The 22629-nt window shown below is 45.1% G+C and overlaps 1 protein-coding gene, 1 non-coding gene and 1 pseudogene across 2 annotated transcripts; 2 read left to right on the forward strand and 1 right to left on the reverse strand.

The window, feature by feature from the left end:
- The first annotated feature begins 1499 nt into the window (after positions 1–1499).
- On the forward strand, positions 1500–1613 carry LOC132435654 (small nucleolar RNA SNORD89). Its single transcript, XR_009521597.1, has one exon. It is a non-coding gene; the product is annotated as a small nucleolar RNA SNORD89 (small nucleolar RNA).
- Positions 1614–4203: 2590 nt separating this feature from the next.
- On the reverse strand, positions 4204–22629 carry CNOT11 (CCR4-NOT transcription complex subunit 11). Its single transcript, XM_060027263.2, has 7 exons — positions 21807–22629; positions 16794–16958; positions 13001–13153; positions 8945–9147; positions 7560–7762; positions 5264–5360; positions 4204–5187 (listed from the first exon to the last, which is right to left on the reverse strand). The coding sequence occupies exons 1-7, from the start codon at positions 22627–22629 to the stop codon at positions 4990–4992; spliced, it is 1842 nt and encodes a 613-aa protein (XP_059883246.2). The 3' UTR covers positions 4204–4989.
- On the forward strand, positions 19182–19925 carry LOC132435561 (frataxin, mitochondrial pseudogene; annotated as a pseudogene).

Consider the following 22629-nt stretch of genomic DNA (forward strand, 5'->3'; position numbering starts at 1 on the left):
GTTTAATCTCTACAATTATAAAGCGTGGTAGATGGGGACTTTCCATTGCTGTTGTAACAAAATAAACAAGTAACCGGTTTCCTTGATTAATTTTAAAGCAGACTTAATGGCGGTGACCTTGTTTAATCATCTCTTCTCTCTACTCTTGTTTGCTGTTCTTCCTTGGCAGTGGAGGTGGAGGGAGTGGGCTGTTCAAGCTTTCGGGGGCTGCTTTCTAAATTGATAAAGCGATTAAACAGACACACACACTGTCCTCACTTCTTAGAGGTGGAAGTCAAGGATGAGGAAGAGATTTTTTTAGAACTTGAAATTGTAGCCCTTTTTCGTTTCCAAACTAGTTACTGTGTGGATCTGTGTGGGTAAAAATACATGTTTATTAAGAATATAAATTTAAATAATTTATTTTTATAGCTGTTTCTAAGATGTAAAGTTCATATAGCTTATTTTTTTCAAACTATTTACTACACTTTGATTCCAGCCAGTGAAATACTAGGTGAGTAAACAGTGGAAGTAAACTGAGGCCAGTTTCCATGTGAGGAGCTATTGGAATAGAAGTTGTCTTACTTTGAGCTCTCATTTCAACAGACAGCCTCAGTAGGTTTCCATAATAGCAATTATCTTTGAAATCCGCCTTCTGTGGTGCATTGTGGATAGGAAAATATGTCCTTGATTTTATACTGAGTAGACCGTTTGCTCTTTGTATTTTAACACACACAGTAGGGAAAGATGCTTTAATTCTTCCCAGTAGCCAATGAAGCTGACTTTTAAAAAGAATACTGTGACAGATCAAGGTAAATTGTTTTTGATGATTATGGAAGTGTGAGTTCTTAATCAGTGGCTGTCAGCTAGAGCTTTCCTTAATTCAGAAGTTTGAACCCTAAGTTATAAATAGAAGAGATTGGAAAAATTATAGTGCTCTTATTTCTAGAAACACAAGTCTTTAACAGCAGATAAAGAAATTAGCAAGAGAAGACAAAACTTCAGTACTTCAGACAAAACTTCAGTACTTCGAAAGGAAAATGTTTCCTTTGATACGCTTTTCTTAGGTGGAAATAAACATGATAAAGGGTCAAATATTACTAGAATTTTTGCTGAAATAGAAACTTGATAAAATGCTGGGAATCTGGGGAATGTCAATGAAGAAAGATTAGTAAATGAGAGATGTAGTTAAGGTTATATTATTTATGGCAGTAATCGATTTCCTTCTGACAGTTGTCATGAAGACCATTTCTTCACAAATAATGTAGAGACAGTATTTTTTCTTTTTAACTAAGAGCCTCAGGCAGCCTGTGGAGGAGGGCAGTGTACCCATGGATGTGAACACCCCGCAGGCTATTGCCTGCCATGCTGCTTCCGGGCTTCCCATCAGAAAGCCACGACGCCCAGAGGGGAGGCGTACACACAGCACCTGGAGCAGGTAATAGCTCTTTGCATGCTGTCCTTTTAGGGATCTTGAATCCGCAGAGCCTTTCCTGAAAGACTGCTCCCTCCCTGTAGTTACTGAGGAATGATGACACTAAAAGGCCGAATTGCAGTGTGTCCCTCAGCAGTTGGCTCTCTGTGGGCGCACGATGACAAAACCTCCTGAAGCGAACCTCTGGTCTGACCTCAGTAATGTCAGGGCAAGATTTCCAAGATAGGCCTTTCCAGCGAGCTCAGATATTTTTAAGATAATCAGTGAACCTTGGGGCAACTTCAGGGCTTGAACATGCAGTAAGTACCTCTCTACATGCTTTAGGATACACTTGCTGAATCAAAGACCACCAGACCCATGAAAACAATAACAGTAATAGACCTTCAGGAACCGGGTGTGTTTTTACTTGGACACAATACCCAGCGTAACCAGATTCCCCAGTAAGATGGCTTCCTTTGGCTGTAGCCTTCCTTTGAGCACATTAAAGTTGATGTGATCAGTGAGGGCTGAGGTTAAGTGAGCATGCAGATATCGCTAACTAGAACCTGAGGTAATGACATGTTTTCGTCAGTTTCTTTGGGCTCACTGTAAGCCCTGCTTTGAGATTTACAGAGCATGGGACGCTGGCCTGAACCAGAGCTCGTCTTGTGTGGCGCACGCTGTGCTTCTGTGACGCAACAACCAACCAGAAAAGCCACCTACGCTTTTCCCAGTTAATTTCGTTTTTGAAGTTTTAAAAACACTTATAAGCATTTCATTCATCAAAAATACTAGTACTTGTATTACTGGTTATGAAAGTGAAACGTCTACAATATCATCAGCCATGCAGCTAGAGATCTGCCCGTGTTCTAACAGCAAAGTATAAATATAAAATAAGTTGTAAATCAAAAAAAATATCTGCATTACATTTGTTTAAAATGAGTACAAGAAAAGTCAATCCATTCTTTTTGATGAGTTGTAGGCTTGTGTATTAAGGGCTAAAGAGAAACTTGAGAACACTAGTACTTTCTGTTGGGCTGATTACAGTTACTGAATCCCAGGATTATGGAAGTTCTTTCCTCAAGGATTTTCCTCATAAGAACAGTAGTGACTGCATAAAAAGAAAAGACCAGGTACAAAAGGAAACTAGCAAAATCTCTTGGTACAGGGTGCAGGAATTTTAACAAGTATGTAAAAAGTTCTTCCCATGCGTTAATTTTCCATTTTAACCCTCAAAATATTTTAGGGATATCACCCTAATAGCATTTAAAATAGATGTGTGATCCACTGTTCACCACGGGAATGTGAATCATCACAAAATGCATAATACAGTAGTACACGCTACTTAAAATTTATGAAAGTATATCTGTATTCTATAAGAATAAAAATTGAGTGATACCATTTCCTTAAAGTTACTTAACGAAATAATACTGTTAAAGAGAGGTATTTGAAATAGTTAAATTTTAGGATTGCAAATGCTTTTTTGAACTTTCTACCCTAAGATGTCATCTTCTTAACAGGTCTCCTTGCCGTCTTCTTTTTAACAGGTAATTTGAAGATACTAAAGCTACAACAGATTGGAACTAAAAGTCCAGAGAATTCAAGGTGTGGTTTTTAAAAAACATGACAGTTAAACTGAACTCGTCTGATGACACTTAAAAGTTGACTGCAGTTTATTGAATCCCAGGATTATTGTTTCTTTTATTTCAGGTAAACTTTCTTCTACTTTTAAATGTTTAATGAAGAACTTTTTGCTGGTGGTGTAACTGTATCTTGACTGTTTTTTTTTTTTAATGTTCTCTAAATATAATTACTATTCTTTGTAAGCTATTTATTTAAAATAAATTTGAAAACCTTTCCTCTGTCAAGTAAACACCAGTACTGTAATCTGGAAACGATGCACAGTGGTCTGTCTTTAGTCTCAGGCCATGTCTGCAGATGTGCCCACAGAAGCACACTTGCAGCTCCAAACCAGTGTGTGTAGCACATCTGCGGTGGCTCGTGGACACCCCGGGGGCAGTGACCCTGCTGAGCTGCTGGCACGCGCCCTACCAGGTGAGGCTGAGGCTGGATGGGAGGATGGATGCTGTCTTCTAGTTTCAGCTCAGACTGTCAGCAGGTGTCCTTTTGTGCTCTATGTAGTCCCACATGTCCGAAATGTTGTGCTTCTCGTTGGTGATTTCAGTTTGGAATGGACCCCAGGCACAGTGTTGTCGCCCTGGCTGCTGCTCCTGAGCGCTGGTGAGGTACCTCACTGAGAAAACTCGCGTTAGGCAGTGACGTGCGTGCGTCCCGGGGCTGCCAGCCAGGAGGCTCAGCGTGACCAGGAATCGGCAGGGCCTGGAGCCTGAGGTTGGGAGGCTTGCGGCGAGGCGCGGTCGACACTTCACCATTCCAGAGAGTATGTGAATAATGAACTGTTTCTTTGCCCAGTGGTAACATGCAAAACGGTGATGCCAGCCATTAGGTGTTGAGAGAAGTCAACTGTTGCCATCATTTAGATGTCTGAAGGTGCACCTGTTATATCAGTTTGGGTCCTTATTTCCTTGAAGCAAGTATATTTATAAATCACTACCCTTCGCAAGAATAACGAAGCTAAAATTTCTCATAAATCTAAGAGTACTGTTTTGCCAATATTACAAGGTGGGAATCTGTACTCATCTTAAAACCCCTCGGCTTGGTATCCTTTAACTTTTGCTAAGGGTTGGATTGGGAGGTGATTCCTGTTCCTATGAAGAATACGCTTTGAAAGTACCTCAGCAGATGGGGAATTTTTCATGATGTCTTTGAGTGAAAAATACATCAGATAATAGAGTTCATAGAAAACTTTAATGTAAGGCACTGCTGTCCAGAGTTAAATGAGGGGTTAAACAGCCCACAGGACGCCACGGGGAGGGCACAAAGCCCACTCGGTGAGCAGCCGTGCAGCACGGCCCCCGGTGCCGTCCTTCCTCCTGAAGTACCGACGCTCTTTTAGACTGTTAAGAGAGAAGGCCCAGAAAACTACCAGCTCTTATAGTCTCGGAAAAGGTTTCTAAGAATTCCCACGTCTGTAGGCAGCCCGCTGTTGTCTCTTAGGTCCCCATGACAAGAAAGGATAAGGTACACGGGTGTCCGAGGCTCACACTGCACCCAGTGAGAAGTTCAAGGGTCAGAATACCGTCATGTGATGATGCCTCAAGACCTCAGGGGCAGTAAGGCAGGTTCTTGAGAGTGTCTTCAATTTACTCTCACTAAACACTTTCAACGTTGGAACCTCAGGAAAACGGTATTCTTGCCTTATCTGAAGCCCGTGACTTACATCTTAAGCAAAAACAGGCACCTTGCTCTTCAGCTGAAGACCTCATCTACTTTGTGCAGTGACTTCGTTTGGGATGACAGCCCCAATGGATAATCATCAGCGAGACACCTACAAGACACATTCGTCCAAGTTCTTACCAAAAATAAAAAGTCATCCAGGAAAGCAAAACTTTGCTTTAAGTGGATAAACTGGTGTTTATACGCATTAAAGCCAAGCAATCACTCAGGGTCTGAACACTTTTAAAAATGAAAAGCACAGCATAGCTGAACGATGAACAGGTGGTCCCGACGAGCTATCACTTGGACATCTTGGTCTCAGAAGGTGTCTCCCCAGTGTCCAAGGTCTTCAACAACCGGAAGAGGCCTGCAGCTTCTCGTATCCTGCTGAACTCAATACAGAAGGCCTGCACTTCTATAAACAAGTCCTGCACGTTGATGATTTTGTTACGGATCAAGGACTGGAGAAAGACACACACGAGACGCACCAGACGATTCTGAAAAAGAAACTAATTTTAGTGTGCGTTTTCTGGGCAGGTATTTATAAAATTTACAAAAATTTCTCTTACTTACCTGCATATATTTATCTTTAATTTGTTCACAGGTAGAAATGCAATTTGATATATAAAGGTGAATAAATTCAGGAGGTAGATCAACAGCTGTAGTTAGTCTGTTTCATAAAGTTAGAAAGGGCTGTTAATTTTATTTGCTAATAACATTTTAAAACACCGTTCACCATAAAATCTAAAATTTCCTTTGGTCATTTAGTGAAAAATTCTGATATATAATCTAGTTACCTAGTTTTAAAGAAGTTTATGCAAGTAAACCTCGGAGCCCCCCCCCACTGCCGCTAATAAGTGACACTTCCTTTTCTCAGGTCTACACTTAGCATTACACGTGCAATACACATTGAGCACCATGTCCCTGTGTGTTCCTGGCTGAATCGTCCAAGCTCTAACAACCCGGGCAGTTATTCTGTCCACGTAAGTACCGCTTACTAACCTGATTACAGACAAGTGCTATGCAAGGAACGCATGTGAAGAAAGGCGTGGTAGTAACTGAACAGCACAGTGTATAACTAAGTGCTAACATGTGGCGTTTGCACAGAGTGATGTAAGTGAAAGACTCGGGAAAAGTCAACAGAGCAAATGACTTAAACGGAAACCCAAGGAGAGAAGTGGTGTCCTTCCAGCTAAGTGGATAATCTGAGTGAACTGTGGAATCGGGGACGGGCGTGGCACACTCAGGAGCTGGTGGGAAAGCCCTGGCTGGAAGGTAGCAAAAGGCACCTTGGTCTAGAGTCTTCAAGGGGCGGCTGGTGTTTTCCAAAGGATTCTGTGAAATGTTTTAAGGTGGGGTGGGGGGAGGGTAAAGTAGGAATTTCATGCTCAGATAAAGGTGTGTGCTATGCTAACTATACAGTATGAATTTCCAAAAGTTTTCTAAACTTATTTGATTATAGAACTTTTTTCCACAAGGCTGAGGAACCCGTGCTCCAAGGAAACACCACCTGTGGGTGATGCACCATGATGGGGGTGGCGCACGCAGAGCAGACCCTGTCCTTGAAATTACTTCTGCACCACTGATAAAAAGGTGCGGGTATTCTCGGACTAAGTGCCTAACGGCTGGTTTAGACAGTAAGCGGGCACTTAGAGCATGGTCGGCCCAGAGGCCCCGAGCAGGAGGCAGCCCCCAAAGAGGAGTGAGTCTCAGTAACAGGGAACGGCCGAAGGCCTGGAGGAGAGCGCAGAAATGAAGCCGCAGGTCAGCAAGCGGCCAGCCGGTTTTGCCGGCACAGAAAGTTAAAGGTGACTACCTCGTGCTTCCCTCCCACAAATCTGCGCGCTCCTACACACACGCTTGGGATCCCTCGGCTTCCAGCCAGGCTTTTCCCACCAGCTGATTATAACTTCATTGTGGTTTTTTTTGTTTTGGGGGGGTTTTTTGGCTACACCATGTGGTTTGCAAGATCTTAGTTCCCCCACCAGGGATGGAACCTGGGCCCTTGGCAGTAAAAGTGCAGAGTCCTAACCTCTGGACCGCCAGGGATTCCCAGGACATATTCTTTAGTACAGCTTTAAGTAGGTTAAAAAACAATTAATCCCCAACTTACAAACGAGTGAGTGTTCAACTGAAGTGCAGTTGCGTAGCACTCAGAATGGACCGCCCCATGAGCAGAAAAACTATATAATTTAGCCCCCGGAACAAGACACCACATGGAGCAGAGCTGAGGATGAGAAGCCTAAACTGGGACCACATCAGGCAAGCCTGCACATATGGCTACACTACCCACAGACAGCTTAATAAACAGTAGGCTCCCAAGCTAACCCCCCAAGCCTATGGAATTTGTAATTTACCTAAGACATATTTGTAAGCAAAATAACAAAGTGAGAAACCACTACTCAGAGCACACAGAGAAGGGAATGTATTGTTTCCCTGACAGTTGGTGACAACGGAGCAAGGAGGCCAAATCAAAGAAAGGTTCAGAGAACAGTGCGAGGAACGATGAATTCTAGGAAGGGCATTCCCAGAATTTCCTCAGCTCCCAGACCCATACTGATAACAGCTGTTAGTCTCTAACGAGAAATAATGCAGTATCTGTAATTTGTGTAAAGAATATACAACCATACACAGGAGATAAATCTTAGCGATTAAGTTTCACTGATGCTGCTACTAGTGCGAAATACTTGGAATACTCTCCAAGTTCACATGCAGTCAACACTAAGGCTCAGATTATTTATTTAATGGGTTTTCTCAGACTAACAGTGTATCAGGGGAAAAAAAAACTTGCTGCTTTTTCCCTTCTAATCATTTAATCCGGATCTATATACACACCCCTGTCCGCATTTGATCGCGCATAGAAACTTACCGGTTTACAACTTCCATTGAATGTAATGACATGTCCATATTGACCAGAACCGAAAAATACTCAGTGATCTGGCTTGACTGCATTAACTTCAGCAACATTTCTATAGCGACTAGAGGGTTGTTTTCCACTAGGTCAGGAAGCTTGGCTGGAGTGAGGCCAATATGATAAACAAGTTTGGGGTCCTTTTCCAACTCTCCAAGGAGCTAAATATAATCAAATTTTTAGAAAGAGAAAAACAGAGGTTCCTGAGTCAAATGAGGAATTGTCTTTCCTGCATGCGTACAAAAAAACAAAGTATTTTTATAAAGAAAAGTTGTAAAATTATCTGCACTGAACCAACTTTATAAATGTCTTCCTTCAAATCCATGATCATCATTCTTTGATATTTTAAACTTTACATTTTAAATGTCAGATACTAAAACCAGGCACCTTCACAACAGTTTATAAACGACACTAATGCATCCCGGGCATTAAACCAGAATCAGTATTGTTTGAATACTGTGTGGATTTTAACAATATCATCCTTAAGTCCTTTGTAGGTTTTTTTTTCCATGTCATTTGTTAAAAATAATCTTACCGACTAGTTCTCCGGAAAAGCACAGATCACAGAGGTCATCGGGGAACATCAGGAACCAAAGCCCCACCCAGCGCCGAGGGGAACAGATGCCTGAGGCGGGGACGGGCAGGGGGAGGGGCTGTCTGCCCGGCACACTGCACACGCTCACTCAAATAGGTGTCTTCAAAGACAGTTTCTTCTGCCAAATTGGTACATTCTGAATGTTCTGTGCTCCTTGCCCTGTCTCCGTGTATGTACACATGCACTGTTGCATGATGGCCTGGTAAGCAAAATGAACTACGCTGGAAATGTAGCTCCTGGCAGGTTCTAATGTGAAAGTGTACCAACTGAAGAATAAAGCTCACCAACCGGAACCGCCCACGGTGTTCTGCCTTTCCCCCGCGGGAAGCGTCACAGTTGGGTGCGGGGGCGCTATTCTGAATCCACCATTAACCAGCTGTGTGATGGGTGCTAGTTTACCTTCCTGGTTAAATGTTAATGATTCCGCTTACCCTCCTGGAGTCCTGTCCAGCTTAGTAACAATGTACATAAAGCGCCCGGCAGCGCAGAGCAGGAGTGCGCGCCATCCTACGCTCCAGAGTCAAACTCATCCCACACAAAAGTCGCTAGGTTTTCGGGCACCAGGCTTCGAGCCCCACCAGAGTGAAGTGAGCCGAGGGGGGGTGGGGGGCAGAACAGAGCTTCAGAGCCACGCCTCCTGCTGCTGGCTCACGCTGCCAACATCACGTTACTGGTCATTTATCACTTTATGAAAAACGAAAACACCTGGTGAATTAAATACAGGAAAATGTTTACAATAAATCCATACCTGTGTCTGCTGAGGAGAAGATAAGGGGCTTTTGAAGGCTTTGGCCATTATTCGCTTGATCTCTACGCCAGTGCTGTTCTTCACACACATCGACTTGTCCCACTGAACCGCGTGGTCGGGCTCGGTTGGATTGAGCCAAGCCAGCTCATCCTCACACACGTGGAGCGGAGGTGGTGGACGGATAAACTCCGGCCGAAAATGGCCTGTAATCAAAGTAGCGTGTCTGACTGCTTCTGTCACTCGGCTGACCCCGCAACATGTGTGTATAAACCTCACAGATTCCGCTTAGTGAAGTGCAGTGACACCTCTTAATAAGGACAACACAGCAACACTCTGACTTGAAAATTAGAAGCAGAAAGGACATAAAGGCAGGGTTTTATTCAGAACACAAGAAACTGAAACACTGACATAACATTATGATGTCAGAGACCAAATCTATTTTGGGGGAGGAGAGGAAAACATTACCACCACCTGACAAGTCCTAGTTCAAGCATGATCACCACTCAATCGCAGAAGGACACAACTTACTCCATGGGTAAGTCTGGATGGGAAAAATAAAACACTAGTTGATCTCACTCATCCTATTCTCAGCACAATTTTATTCAGAGACCATATGATGTATACTGGTTTTGTTTTTGCATCTTATAACCCTGAAGTAGCAAATTATGTGGAGATGAAATGGTAGGGGAAAGGTACGGTTGACTATTGACATGCTCAAATGAATCTGGACTTTCATAAACCCCTAAATTCACAAATGCTGTATCATTTTCTTAAAACAGTAAAAATACAACAGAACAGTGAAGTCACTCAATTTAATACCTCAACTATTTTACAAAACAAGATTGATCCCTAAGTTACAAACCCACTAAAAGAAATGCTGTCTGGGACTTCTCAGCAAATTTCACCCCTCACTTTGGTTCCCACGTAGGGTCTAAGATGGCTAACTAACTCCTCATGGACCGAGCCCCGGCCAAATTTGAGATTACTAGGTCCCCTGGTTTACTGAAAATGTCTGTGTCTGGCTAAGAATCATCCCTTTGTCTTAAACTACACCATCTCTTCACATATATCGCCAGAACTAGCACCTGAATCTCTGCAGCCCATTTACAAAAAGAACGTTTTTAACATTTCACGAGAAGTTATACCTATGTGATAAAGAGAAAGTTCCCATGAGGCAAGGATGCCTGGTGTTCAGCTAGACTCAGACCTAATATCTGATTGACTTGCTTCTTACACACCTTTCCAGTGGCCCATTCAAGTCAAAGATGTGCCCGAGCAAGTATTAAATACAACCCATCTGTGCCTTGGACCTTCCCACACACTGTGACTAGCTGAGACTTATTTATTCCAAAAACCTACTGTAAATGGCATTAAAAGTCACAGTGTAAGTTTTAAACTCAAGGTGACACTATAGTCTGGAGAACATGTTCTTATCCCTAAGCAGAAAGCATGCCTTCATCATTAAAACGACACAGAATCGTATAAAACCAAAAAATGCAGGACTCCCTGGTGGCACAGTGGTTAAGAATCCGCCTGCCAATGCAGGGGACACAGGTTCAAGCCCTGGTCCGGGAAGATCCCACATGCCGTGGGGCAACTGAGGCTGCATGCCTAGAGCCCGTGCTCCGCAACAAGAGAAGCCACTGCAATAAGTGCATGCACTGCAACGAAGAGTAGCCCCCACTCACCGCAACTAGAGAAAGCCCGTGCGCAGCAACAAAGACCCAACACAGCCAAAAATAAATAAATTAATTTTTAAAAAATGCTCTATTATTTCAAGTTCAATAGGAGTTTTCTTTGAATTAAGAGCTATAAGATCAGTAAAACTGCAATGGAAAATGATACGATTAATGAAGTATAAAACAAAAAGGTAATAAACTACAAAAATAAACTCATTTCAGTAAAATCAGAGAATTTATATCCTTAGATATGCTGATGATAGGTATGTAATAAAAAATACTTGGGATTTTTTTGGCTGCATCATATAGCATGTGGGATCTTAGTTCCCTGACCAGGGATGGAACCTGCACCCCCTGCAGTGGAAGCATGGCATCCTAACCACTGGACCACCAGGGAATTCCCAAAACCTTGGCATTTTTATTAAAAAAGAAACTAACTTTTTTTTTTTAAAGTTTTTAAAATTAATTTATTTTTGGCTGCATTGGGTCTTTGTTGACGTGCAGGCTTTCTCTAGTTGTTGTGAGCAGGGGCTAGTCTTCGTTGCTGTGCACAGGCTTCTCATTGCGGTGGCTTCTCTTGTTATGGAGCACAGGCTCTAGGCGTGTGGGCTCAGTAGTTGTGACTCATGGGCTCTAGAGCGCAGGTTCAGTAGTTGTTGCGCACAGGCTTAGTTGCTCCGCGGCATGTGGGATCTTCCCAGACCAGGGCTTGAACCCGTGTCCCCCTGCACTGGCAGGCGGATTCTTAACCACTGCGCCACCAGGGAAGCCCAAGAAACTAACTTTTATTGAGCATCTCTACTATGTTCCAGACACTATACTAGGAAGTTTCTCACTAAATTCATGTTTAACATTCTCTGGCATAAATCCTACCAATGTTTTCTTAGGTCATTCTCCCAGGCAATAGAAATAAAAGCAAAAGTAAACAAATAGGACCTAATCAAACTTACAAGCTTTTATACAGCAAAGGAAACCATAAACAAAATGAAAAGACAACCTACAGACTGGGAAAAAACATATGCAAATGGTACGACCAACAAGGGTTTAATTTCCAAAACATACAAACAGCTCATACAACTCAACAACAGAAAAAAACAAACAACCCAATCAAAAAATGAGCAGACCTAAAGAGACATTTCTTCAAAGAAGACACACAGATCACCAACAGGCACATGAAAAGATGCTCATCATTGCTCATCATTAGCGAAATGCAGATCAAATTAAAACTTCAGTGAGATACCACCACACACCAGTCAGAATGGCCATCATTAAAAAATCTACAAATAACATGCTGGAGAGGGTGTGGAGAAAAGAGAACCCTCCTACATTATGGACGGGAATGTAAATTGGTTCAGCCACTATAGAAAACAGTATGGAGGTTCCAAAGTTACCTTCTGATCCAGCAATCCCACTCCTGTGCATATATCCAAACTCTAAGTCAAAAAGATACATGCACCCCTATGTTCACAGCAGCACTATTCACAATAGGCAAGACATGGAAACAACCTAAATGTCCATCACCAGATGAAACGATAAAGAAGATGTGGTATATTTATACAATGGAATATTATTAGGCCATAAAAAAGAATGAAATAATGCCATTTGCAGCAATATGGATTCACCTAGAGATTATCATACTATGTGAAGTCAGACAGAGAAAGACAAATATCATATGATATCACTTATACGTGGAGTCTAAAATGTGACACACATGAACTTATCCATGAAACAGAAACAGACTCACAGACATAGAGAACAGACTTGTGGTTGCCAAGGGGAAGAGGGGATTGGGGAGGGATGGATTGGGAGTTTGGGATTAGCAGATGCAAACTATTATATAGAGAATGGATAAACAACAAGGTCCTACTGTATAGCACAGAGAACTATATTTAATATCCTGTAATAAACCAAAATGGAAAAGAATATGAAAAAGAATGTACATATATATATATATATATATATCCGTATAAGCGAATCACTCTGCTGTACAGCAGAAATTAACACAACACTGTAAATCAACTGTACTTCAATAAAATAAATTTTTAAAAATTCACATTTAAGGGCTTCCCTGGTGGCGCAGTGGTTGACAGTCCGCCTGCCAATGCAGGGGACACAGGTTCGTGCCCCGGTCCAGGAGGGTCCCACATGCCGCGGAGCGGCTGGGCCCATGAGCCATGGCCGCTAAGCCTGCGCGTCCGGAGCCTGTGCTCCGCAATGGGAGAGGCCACAGCAGTGAGAGGCCCGCGTACCGCACACACACACACACAAAATTCACGCTTAAGTATCAACGAAAACAACATGATGTTTCAGAAAACCAGAAAGTCTCAGGGGGACGCTGATAACATAAAACCAAGAATACAAAATTAGATATACCTACTTTCAATAGGTGGCTTTGGTCCACTGACTAAAGCTTCCGTGATCTGAGAGGCAACGGAGCTGTCAAATCCAGAATTAGAAGAATCCGGGTCTGGGTCGCTGAGAATGCTAGGGAAGCTGGCCTTACTTTGAGTTGGCAATTCAGACTGGCGTTCTGAAACAGATTAAAACAGGAAACACTTCAAAACTGAGGGCACCACAAGGAGAGTGAAAAGAGAAGCTACTAAATGGAGAAAGTGATCTACAACACATAAACAAGGGCCAGATTCAGGATAGATTATCAATTTTAAAAAATAGGAAAAAATGGGCTAATGACTTCCAACAAGTGTTTTATTTTTAAAAAGCCTGAGGCTTCCCTGGTGGAACAGTGGTTACGAATCCGCCTGTCAATGCAGGGGACACGGGTTCGATCCCTGGCCCAGGAAGATCCCACATGCCGTGAAGCAACTAAGCCCGTGCGCCACAACTACTGAGCCTGCGCTCTACAGCCTGTGCTCCGCAACAAGAAAAGCCACGACAATGAGAAGCCTGCGCACTGCAAGCAAGAGTAGCCCCCACTCGATGCAACTAGAGAAAGCCCATGTGCAGCAACGAAGACCCAACACAGCCAAAAATAAAAACAAACAAATAAATATTTTTTAAAAAGCTTGTATGGCCAATAAACATCTGAAAAGATATTCAATCCCATTAGGAACCAGGGGAAAATCTGTTAAAACGAGATACTATTGCACACACACTGTAGTTATAACTGCCCCTTGTGGTTACTGATGTTTAACTTGTCTGCTTGTTTTCTTAAAGTTAGGAAAATGCAACTGCATCATCCATAAGTACACCTTTGGTCCCTGGATCCCACTGTAAAGACATCTGAATTTCAGGCCAGCCTCCGTACAGATGATCTGTGTGGCTAGCTCCAGAGAAGATAGGTGTACTTCCCTTTTTTTCTTAAGCGCTTGTGAAAATGAATAAGACATCTTCAGTCTGGGCAGAGGACAGCAAACAGCTCTAGGGGACAGCCAGCTTAGCCACTGTGCCAAGCCTCTCAATCCTAAGTCTAGTCATATATTCCTTTCTGAGCTTGACGTACTTTATAAATTTATTTTATTTATTTATTGTTGGCTGTGTTGGGTCTTTGTTGCTGTGCCCAGGTTTTCCCTAGTTGCAGCGAGCGGGGGCTACTCTTCATTGTGGTGCGTGGGCTTCTCATTGTGGTGGCTTCTCTTGTTGTGGAGTTGTGGAGCGTGGGTTCAGTAGTTGTGGCACACAGGCTCTAGAGCACAGGCTCAGTAGTTGTGGCGCACGGGCTTAATTGCTCTGCGGCATGTGGGATCTTCCCAGACCAGGGCTTGAACCTGTGTCCCCTACATTGGCAGGCGGATTCTTAACCACTGCACCACCAGGGAAGTCCCTGAGCTTGATGTACTTTAAAACTTTCTCATGGGCTGATTCAAGTCATCACAAGTTGAAAAGGAAATTAGATTTGATTCTTACTTTATTGAATACAAAGCTAGAAACCTCAGAATATACGTCACTTCTAAAGGTAAGGTGACTGAAATTGCCCATCACCTCGGCAACCAGTTTTCATAGTGTCTTTGGTTAAGAAAATAATTATTTTATTTCTGTTAATAGATTGCATCTGGCAGTAGTAGCTAACAAGTACTTTTGTGTACCTTCAATCTTAAAAGTCTGAAAAAGAGTTCTCTTAGTTTCAGAAAATAACCATTGTTATATTGTTAATATTTAGTACTTTAAAAATAAGGTTCAGGGCTTCCCTGGTGGCGCAGTGGTTGAGAATCTACCTGCCGATGCAGGGGACACAGGTTCAAGCCCTGGTCTGGGAAGATCCCACATGCCGCGGAGCAGCTGGGCCCGTGAGCCACAATTACAGAGCATGCGCGTCTGGAGCCTGTGCTCCGCAACAAGAGAGGCCGTGATAGTGAGAGGCCCGTGCACTTCGATGAAGAGTGGCCCCCGCTTGCCACAACTAGAGAAAGCCCTCGCACAGAAACGAAGACCCAACACAGCCAAAAATAAATAAATAAATAAATAACAAAATACTTAAGAAAAAAAATAATAAGGTTCAGGGCTTCCTTGCTGGCACAGTGGTTGGGGATCCACCTGCCAATGTAGGGGACACGGGTTCAAGCCCTGGTCTGGGAGGATCCCACGTGCCGCAGAGAAACTAAGCCCGTGCGCCACAACTGCTAAGCCTGCGCTCTGGAGCCCGCGAGCCACAACTACTAAGCCCGCGTGCCACAACTACTGAAGCCTGCGCGCCTGAAGCCTGTGCTCTGCAATAGGAGAAGCCACTGCAGTGAGAAGCCCGCACACCGCAACCAAGAGTAGCCCCTGCTCGCCGCAACGAGAGAAAGCCTGCGCACAGCAACGAAGACACAAGTGCAGCCAAAAATTTAAAAAATAAATAAATAAATAAAATAAATTAAAATAAATAAATAAATAAGGTTCAGAATGCCCCAAGGAAAGAGAAGATTAGATGTCACCTTATACAAGATGCCAAATGTCACAGGGCATGAAGTCTAAGGATGAGGCACTATCAAATTAACCCTGCAGCTCACTTAATCACGAAGTCAAGGGTTCACAAATCTGGCTACAGATTATAATTTCCCTAATGAATTGCTCTCAGGTGATGAGACCCATGCATCTGCACTTCTGCTTAGAGCAGGTTAGCAAAAGCTGCTCTTTATCCTTACACGGAGAGGCTCTCCCTGACCACCCTGTTCAAGGTCTCCTTATTTTCTATCACTACAGGAGTTTGCTTCAAGACCACCCATTCATCTGCTTATACGTGTAACAGAAGGTGCCCAAATAATCTTGAAACAGAAGAACAGGGTGGAGGTCTCACACCTCTCAATTTCACAAAAGCTACTGTATGACTTGGATTAGTGTCCTGCTCCCCTGCAAATAAAACCCTTTTTATTTGGGGAAAAAAAGCCACCCTAATCAAAAGGGTGGTACTAGAATAAGGACAAATAGACCGGGCTTCCCTGGTGGCGCAGTGGTTAAGAATCCGCCTGCCAATGCAGGGGACACGGGTTTGAGCCGTGGTCCGGGAAGATCCCACATGCCGCAGAGCAACTAAGCCTGTGCTCTAGAGCCGGCGAGCCACAACTACTGAGCCCACATGCCACAACCACTGAAGCCCGCATGCCTAGAGCCCATGCTCCGCAATGAAGAGAAGCCACCACAATGAGAAGCCCACACACTGCAACGAAGTGTAGCCCCCGCTGGCCGCAACCAGAGAAAGCCCGCGTGCAGCAACCAAGACCCAACGCAGCCAAAAATATAAATAAATAAAAATTAAAAACAAAAGACAAACAGACCAATGACGTGGAATACAGAGCCCAGAAATAAACCTTCCCATATATATATTCAAATGATTTTCGATAAAGGCGCCAAGATGACACTGTTTCAGCTATTCTGGGTCCCTTGAGATTCCATATGAATTTTCTATTTCTGCAAAACACATTGTTGGGATTTTGATAAGAATTGCATTGAATTTGTAGATCGCTTTGAGTAGAAGTGACATCAGGAAAATTTTAAACGGACCAAGTTTTACTCAGCATTCTTCTTAAACTGGAAAAGCAATCAATTCAAGTGAAAACTCAAAAGGAAATTTATATCCCATAATAGCAAGGATCCAGTACTGAAGCTATGTTTTTCACAGAAAATACTAACTTTTTAGTACAGTTACAAAGACCTTCATTTAAATGGAGTACCTCAAGAAAAAAGGCCTAATGCTAGCACACAAAGATGCCTGAAGCGGGATCCCTCCTTACCGGCCAGGGCTAGCTGAAGCCCGCTAATGTCCACAGACTGGCCCATGTTTCCGACGTCCATCAAGGCAATCTGTCGCGGTGTCTTTTTGAAGAGTTCCCGTGGAGGGGCCAGCATCAGCTGGGAAAGGAAAAACTTCTCTGGCGGAGTTATAGGAGGCAAAAATCCTGTAAACAAAAGAACGTACAGCAGCTTCTCTAACGGTTATTTTTAAAAATTATCTTGAGTCTGGTAAAATTAGCATTTGCTACTTGTCACCTCAACTCATGTACCTTTAAAGACAAACTTACAATTGAAGATTCATTTAACCAAATAGATACATTCATCAAAATGTAATTAAATAGTGTCCCTGAGAAGGACTGGTTCCAGGACACCCTGCGTATACTAAAATCCAAGGATGCTTGGGTCCCTTATACAAAATGGTGTACTATTTGCATGTACCCTACACACATCCTCCCTTATACTTCAAATAATCTCTAGATTAACTGTATGTCAACTGAAATTCTATGACTTGTGGCAATGAAACTTAAGGTTTTTGTAACTATTAACTTTGTTTTGGGGGATTCTCTGGCAGTCCAGTGGTTAGGACCCGGCGCTCTCACTGCTGGGGCCCGGGTTTGATCCCTGGTGGTAGGGGAACTAAGATCCCGCAAGCCGCACAGCACCACCAAAACAAAACAAAACAAAAAAATCAACTTTGTTTTCTAACATGCTTCAATTCCTGCAAAGCCTGAAGCTTACATATGCAGGCAAAAACAACAACAAAAAAAGCTACAATGCTCAGAAATGCTTTTCTTCTCTACTGCTACCAGCAACTGTGTAAAAGTTAAAGAGACAAGGAAGCAATCACTAGCTCCGCAAATACACTTCACACACCTGTTTCAGTCCACAGCACGGCTACAATTCCCAGAGTGCTGGACATTGATGCTTCCCTTTCATCCCAGAGCCGCCCGCTTACCCGGCGGCGGCCATCCTACCGCAGCACCGCACTGTGGCCAGACCCTGTTCCAGCTCCCAGCTGGGACTCCTACCCACTCACCGCCCACAGTCCACACGCCCACTTACCAATGAGTTATATTTCTAGGTACAAATCTGCTCACAGATTTTTAATTCTGTTTACACAGAATTAACCCCAAACTTCTGCACCATTCATAAGACCTTCCTAACGTGGTCCTGACCCACTTTCCTAATCCCATCTCCTGACCCCCCTCCAATCCATGTGTTCTACACTCCTGTTGCATAAAATCTCTCACTTTCTCTGACTCCTGATTTCAAAACAACCAATATACGCAGCTCTTTAAGAATACGTGACAGGGCCACACCCTTCTCTCCCCACCATCTCTAATCAATATCCAGCAAAAACATCACCCCCTCTCAAAGTTCCTCCAGCTACACAGCTGTAGTTCCTGTGGTACGAGGTGCTGTGCATGTGACATCTAGTACGGCCCTTAACCACACTGGGTTACAATCAGGTTTATGTCTCTTCAACCAGACTGCAGCTTCTTGAGTGCAAGGAAGCCATCCTACTTACTTCCAGATACATTCTCAACGTTGGCTCTGCAGCACAATCATCCGAAAAACTTTCAGAACATATACCCATTAGATGCTCCCCTTGACGCACAGTATAATAAGCCTTGACACTGACATTCCCTGTTGTATATTTAAGCACCACCCCTACCTAGTGACGATAGTAATGTATAAAGCTTATTGTAAATACTTTTATTTCTCATAATTATCTGCAATTTTCAGACACGGAAATTGAGGCAGAGAGAGGCAAAATAACCAATCCGTGGATTTCCCTGGCAAATCTGTTTACAATGCAGTCTATGGCCTACATCTAGGTTTAAACTCATCGCATTCAAGAGTGACATTATATAAGTTATGGTTCCTTTGCCTAACCCATCCTACAGAATTCAAAGGGCTCTCCGACCCAAATCCCACACTACCTGTACCCTAAAGACATCTCATGGAATGCACAGGTTGCCCCTCTTAGGTAAGGGCAGTGCAGGAAATCCACGAGAAGATGCTTTAGATCCAGAGGAGTTGCCAGCAGGAACCATGACCAGCTTAAACGTAGACGCCCTCCCCTGCAAGGAGAAATTCTCCGGCCTGACCTCAAAATCTGCTGCCTTTACCTTCTGGCTCCCTGAATAGCAGTCCCTGCCTTAAGGGGTCACTCGCCTGTTTCCTCACTGCTTTAGGACCGTAAGATCAAACTGTTTCCCACCTGTCACCACCTGCTCCGCCCACCACCGCTGTCCTCCTCCAAGTCTTCCAGGTACCCTTATCACTCATCACCATCTCCTCTGTGCCCTTCTCCTCTCCTGGCTTCAGGTCTTCTCCCAAAATCAAGTCTCATAAAGCAGCTCTTGAGTTTAAAAAACAAACAGATGTGGACGCTGGAGCACCATGCAGCTGCCAGCCTCTGCTCCGCTCGGCACCCCCGGGCTATGTCCAGGCCCACGCCGGGGCGCCACGGCCAACGAAGGACGCCCAGCTCTACAGCTGCCAGGGCCTGCACAGGCAGCCAGCCCAGTCTGAGCCTCTGCTGCCTCAACTAGATCCTGAATGTCAAAAAGCAGGGCGTCTGCTGGATGAATCTGAGGACAATGGGAACTCTGGGTGACGCTGGCCGTCTGGACGATACCACGTATGCAAAACTGGCCGAGGAGACGCTGGATTCCTTAGCAGAGTTTTCTCAAGACCTTGCAGACAAACCTTACACACTTGAAGGCTATGATGCCTCCTTTGGGAATATGGTGTTTTAACAATTAAACTGGGTGGAGATCTAGGAACGTACGTGGTCAACAAGCAGACCCCAAACAAGCAAATCTGGTTATCTTCACCATCCAGTGGCCCCAAGCGTTACGACTGGACTGGGAGAAACGGGGTGTACTCCCACGACGGTGTGTCCCTCCACGAGCTGCTGGCCACAGAGCTGACTCAAGCCTTAAAAACCAAACTGGACTCATGTTCTCTGGCCTACTCTGGAAAAGGCACTTGCTGCCCAGCCGAATGCTGAAGACATAAAAAGCGCTAAAGCCAAGACCCCAGCTTCGCTCTGCAGCTGAATGGCTAGTTTTTTCCATTCCTGCTTTTGAGGACAGTTGCATCATGTGTACGGCTCTGTGAAAAGACCGTGTCGCCTCCCTCGCTGCCTGTGAGTTCAGATTTTTAATTTCCACAGGTTTCTTTGCATTTGTTGTCTGACTTCCTCCCTCACGTGACAGCCCTTATCTTTTGTAATGTCTGTATGCCCATACCTTTAATATATAACCTCACAACAAAGAAAAAGAAGAGGACAAATTCCAGGAGGAGAAATGAATTGGCTTCACCATTCATTCTTTGAAAGACTTACTACAAAAACTGCATGAAGAGCGGCTGGCCAACCTTGCCATCCTGTCTCAAAATGAGACTCATTAAAGGGAAGCCTAAAACGTTCCTACTCCTCTTGAAAGTGTAAACACTTCTAAGCCCTTTAGTATTGAAGCATCAGTGGCAACTCAGGAATTCCCAAACCGAAGACCATTTTCTCTTTGTGCTTTGTGACTGCCAGGGTGTGGCCCGCATGGGGTGACACAGGGAGATGTGGTGCTGTGTCTTCCATATGTCCATATATATGTACACACACATTTACATGTGTGTGTACATATATTTTTTTTTAATTTAAGGGTCAGTATAGAATAAGCTATTGCAACACTGGTCTGAGGATGCAAAAAAATCTCCCAAAAGCCACCTCTGTACGCTCATGGATATAGTACAATAAGTGAGGTCATGGGGCTGAGAGGTGCTTGGTAAACTGTGAAAGGCCACATAAATGAAAAGATGTTGGTGTTAATGAAAGGAACCCCGGTCTTACACTTGGCCCAGCCCAAAAGTAGTTGTCTGTCTCTGGGCAAGTTTCTCGAACTCTCTGGACCTCTGTTTCCCCGTGTTAACAGAGAGGGTTAAACTGGATAGAATATAGTCGATTCCCAATTTAGACAATTAGTGGTCCCGTCAGGCAACTTATCAGGCCAGCTTTAATTCCCTCTAGTAGAGGAGATGACAGTGAACAGTTTTTTTAAAACTACAGAGTAAGTATATGGTTTTGGGTTTTGCTCTACTTGAATTTCAGTTGAATTCAGGTTCAAATAATCATCCTTTATTGTGCCATTACCGTGCTAAGCCTGGGCTGTAGGCTGAATGTTAAAGTGTTGATCCTAACCCCCAATCACAGCCCTGCGATTAGTGCCCTGGGAAGAGAGACCCCAGAGGGATCCCTCATCCCTTTCACCATGTGAGGACACAGTGTGAAGACAGCTGTCTGTGAACCAGGAAGCAGGCCTTCACCAGACGCCCAGTCTGCTGGGGCCTTGACCTTGGACTTCCCAGCCTCCAGAACGATGAGAAATAAATTTCTGTTTATAAGCCAAACAAACAAACAGAAATAGCAAAAGAGGCCTCGCATCCAACCCAGTGCTCTCACTAAAGGTGCACGAGCATGCATTTTACATAATGTGCAGCAGTCTTGCGTCTTCCAGTCTAGGCCGTGAATTGAGACCACTTTCTAGCCTCTGCCCCCATCGCGTTAACCAAGGACACCTAACAGCAAGAAGGCGGCTGTAAAGTCCTGAAACGCTGCTGAACGTGCATTTCCGCTCAACAACGTATTCGGGTTCTGAACGACTTCTCGGTGACTCCTGAGACTTAAAGCCGGGGTGTAGGAGGGCAGATCCTGTGTGTCATTACTTACAACTGCACACACCTCAGACGCGCGTGACGAGCACGAACTGCATCATGATGCACTAAAGCGTCAAGCCCAACACTAAGCGGCACGGTTTCACGGCCCGTACTGTTGGGAGGAGTAATTTTCGGTGCCGTGAAGCTGCCACTTGTCCCTACTCGGTGGAGGGAGTGCGGAAGGGATTTCAAAAGGACACAGTCCATTTCACGTGTGGGTGAAGGCCCAGCAGCTGCCGGATCTCACCCTCCGCGCCGCACAGCGGGCTCCCGGCGGGAGGACCCGGGCTTACCTGAGAGCGGCGGCCGGTCGGGCTCCTGGCCGCCGCGGGCGGGCGGCGCGGGGTTAAGCAGGTGCGCGAAGCTGGCGGCGAAGGGGTTGGCGGCGAGCGGCTCGGTGCGGTACATCTCCCAGAGCAGGTAGAGCGCCGTGAGGCGCTGCGCCGCGCTGGGCAGAAGGTCCGGCTGCTGCAGCAGCATGACGAGCACAGAGCCCAGGCGGAAGTGATCGGCCTTGCTGAAGTAGTGGTGGAAGGCGGTGGACAGGCCCTCGAAGGTGCTGCCGCCGCCCGCCTCCTCCGAGATGATGCTCAGCAGGCTCGAAAGCTCCTTCGGGGTCAGGCTCATCCTGCACGCGGGGCCCCCCGGGCCTCCACAACCCGGCCCGGGGCCACCCGCTCCGCCTCTGCCGCCGCCGGAGCCGGAGCCTCCTGGCCCGCTCCTAGACACCGACCCCGCCGCTTCCCGGGCCCTCCTTTGCTCCGCGGCGGTAAGAAAACGGCCACACGCCGCGCTCGCCCCGCCGCCGGGCATCAACCTCGCTCGCCAGTCCTGTTTCCGGGCCGGAAAGGCCCTGGCACCGGCTCGCTCCGTCCCCGCGGCCGTAAAGCGCGCTGTGGCACGACAGCGTCGCAAACAAAACCCGCCGGGAAGCCAGCCGCCCGCAGAGGAGAGTGTGGCGCGGACCCAGAGCGAGGCTGCTGGAGCCGGGCCAGGGAGAGGATCCCGAGACGCCGAGTGGGCGGAGCGAAAAGCCGGAAATGGGGGTGGGGCCTGTGGGGGAGCTGCGGAAGTCTCGCGGTGCCACAGCACCACGCTGTGGTGCAGTCTGCGCAT

This window comes from Delphinus delphis, chromosome 12 (genome assembly GCF_949987515.2).
Source record: "Delphinus delphis chromosome 12, mDelDel1.2, whole genome shotgun sequence".
Lineage (NCBI taxonomy): Eukaryota > Metazoa > Chordata > Mammalia > Artiodactyla > Delphinidae > Delphinus > Delphinus delphis.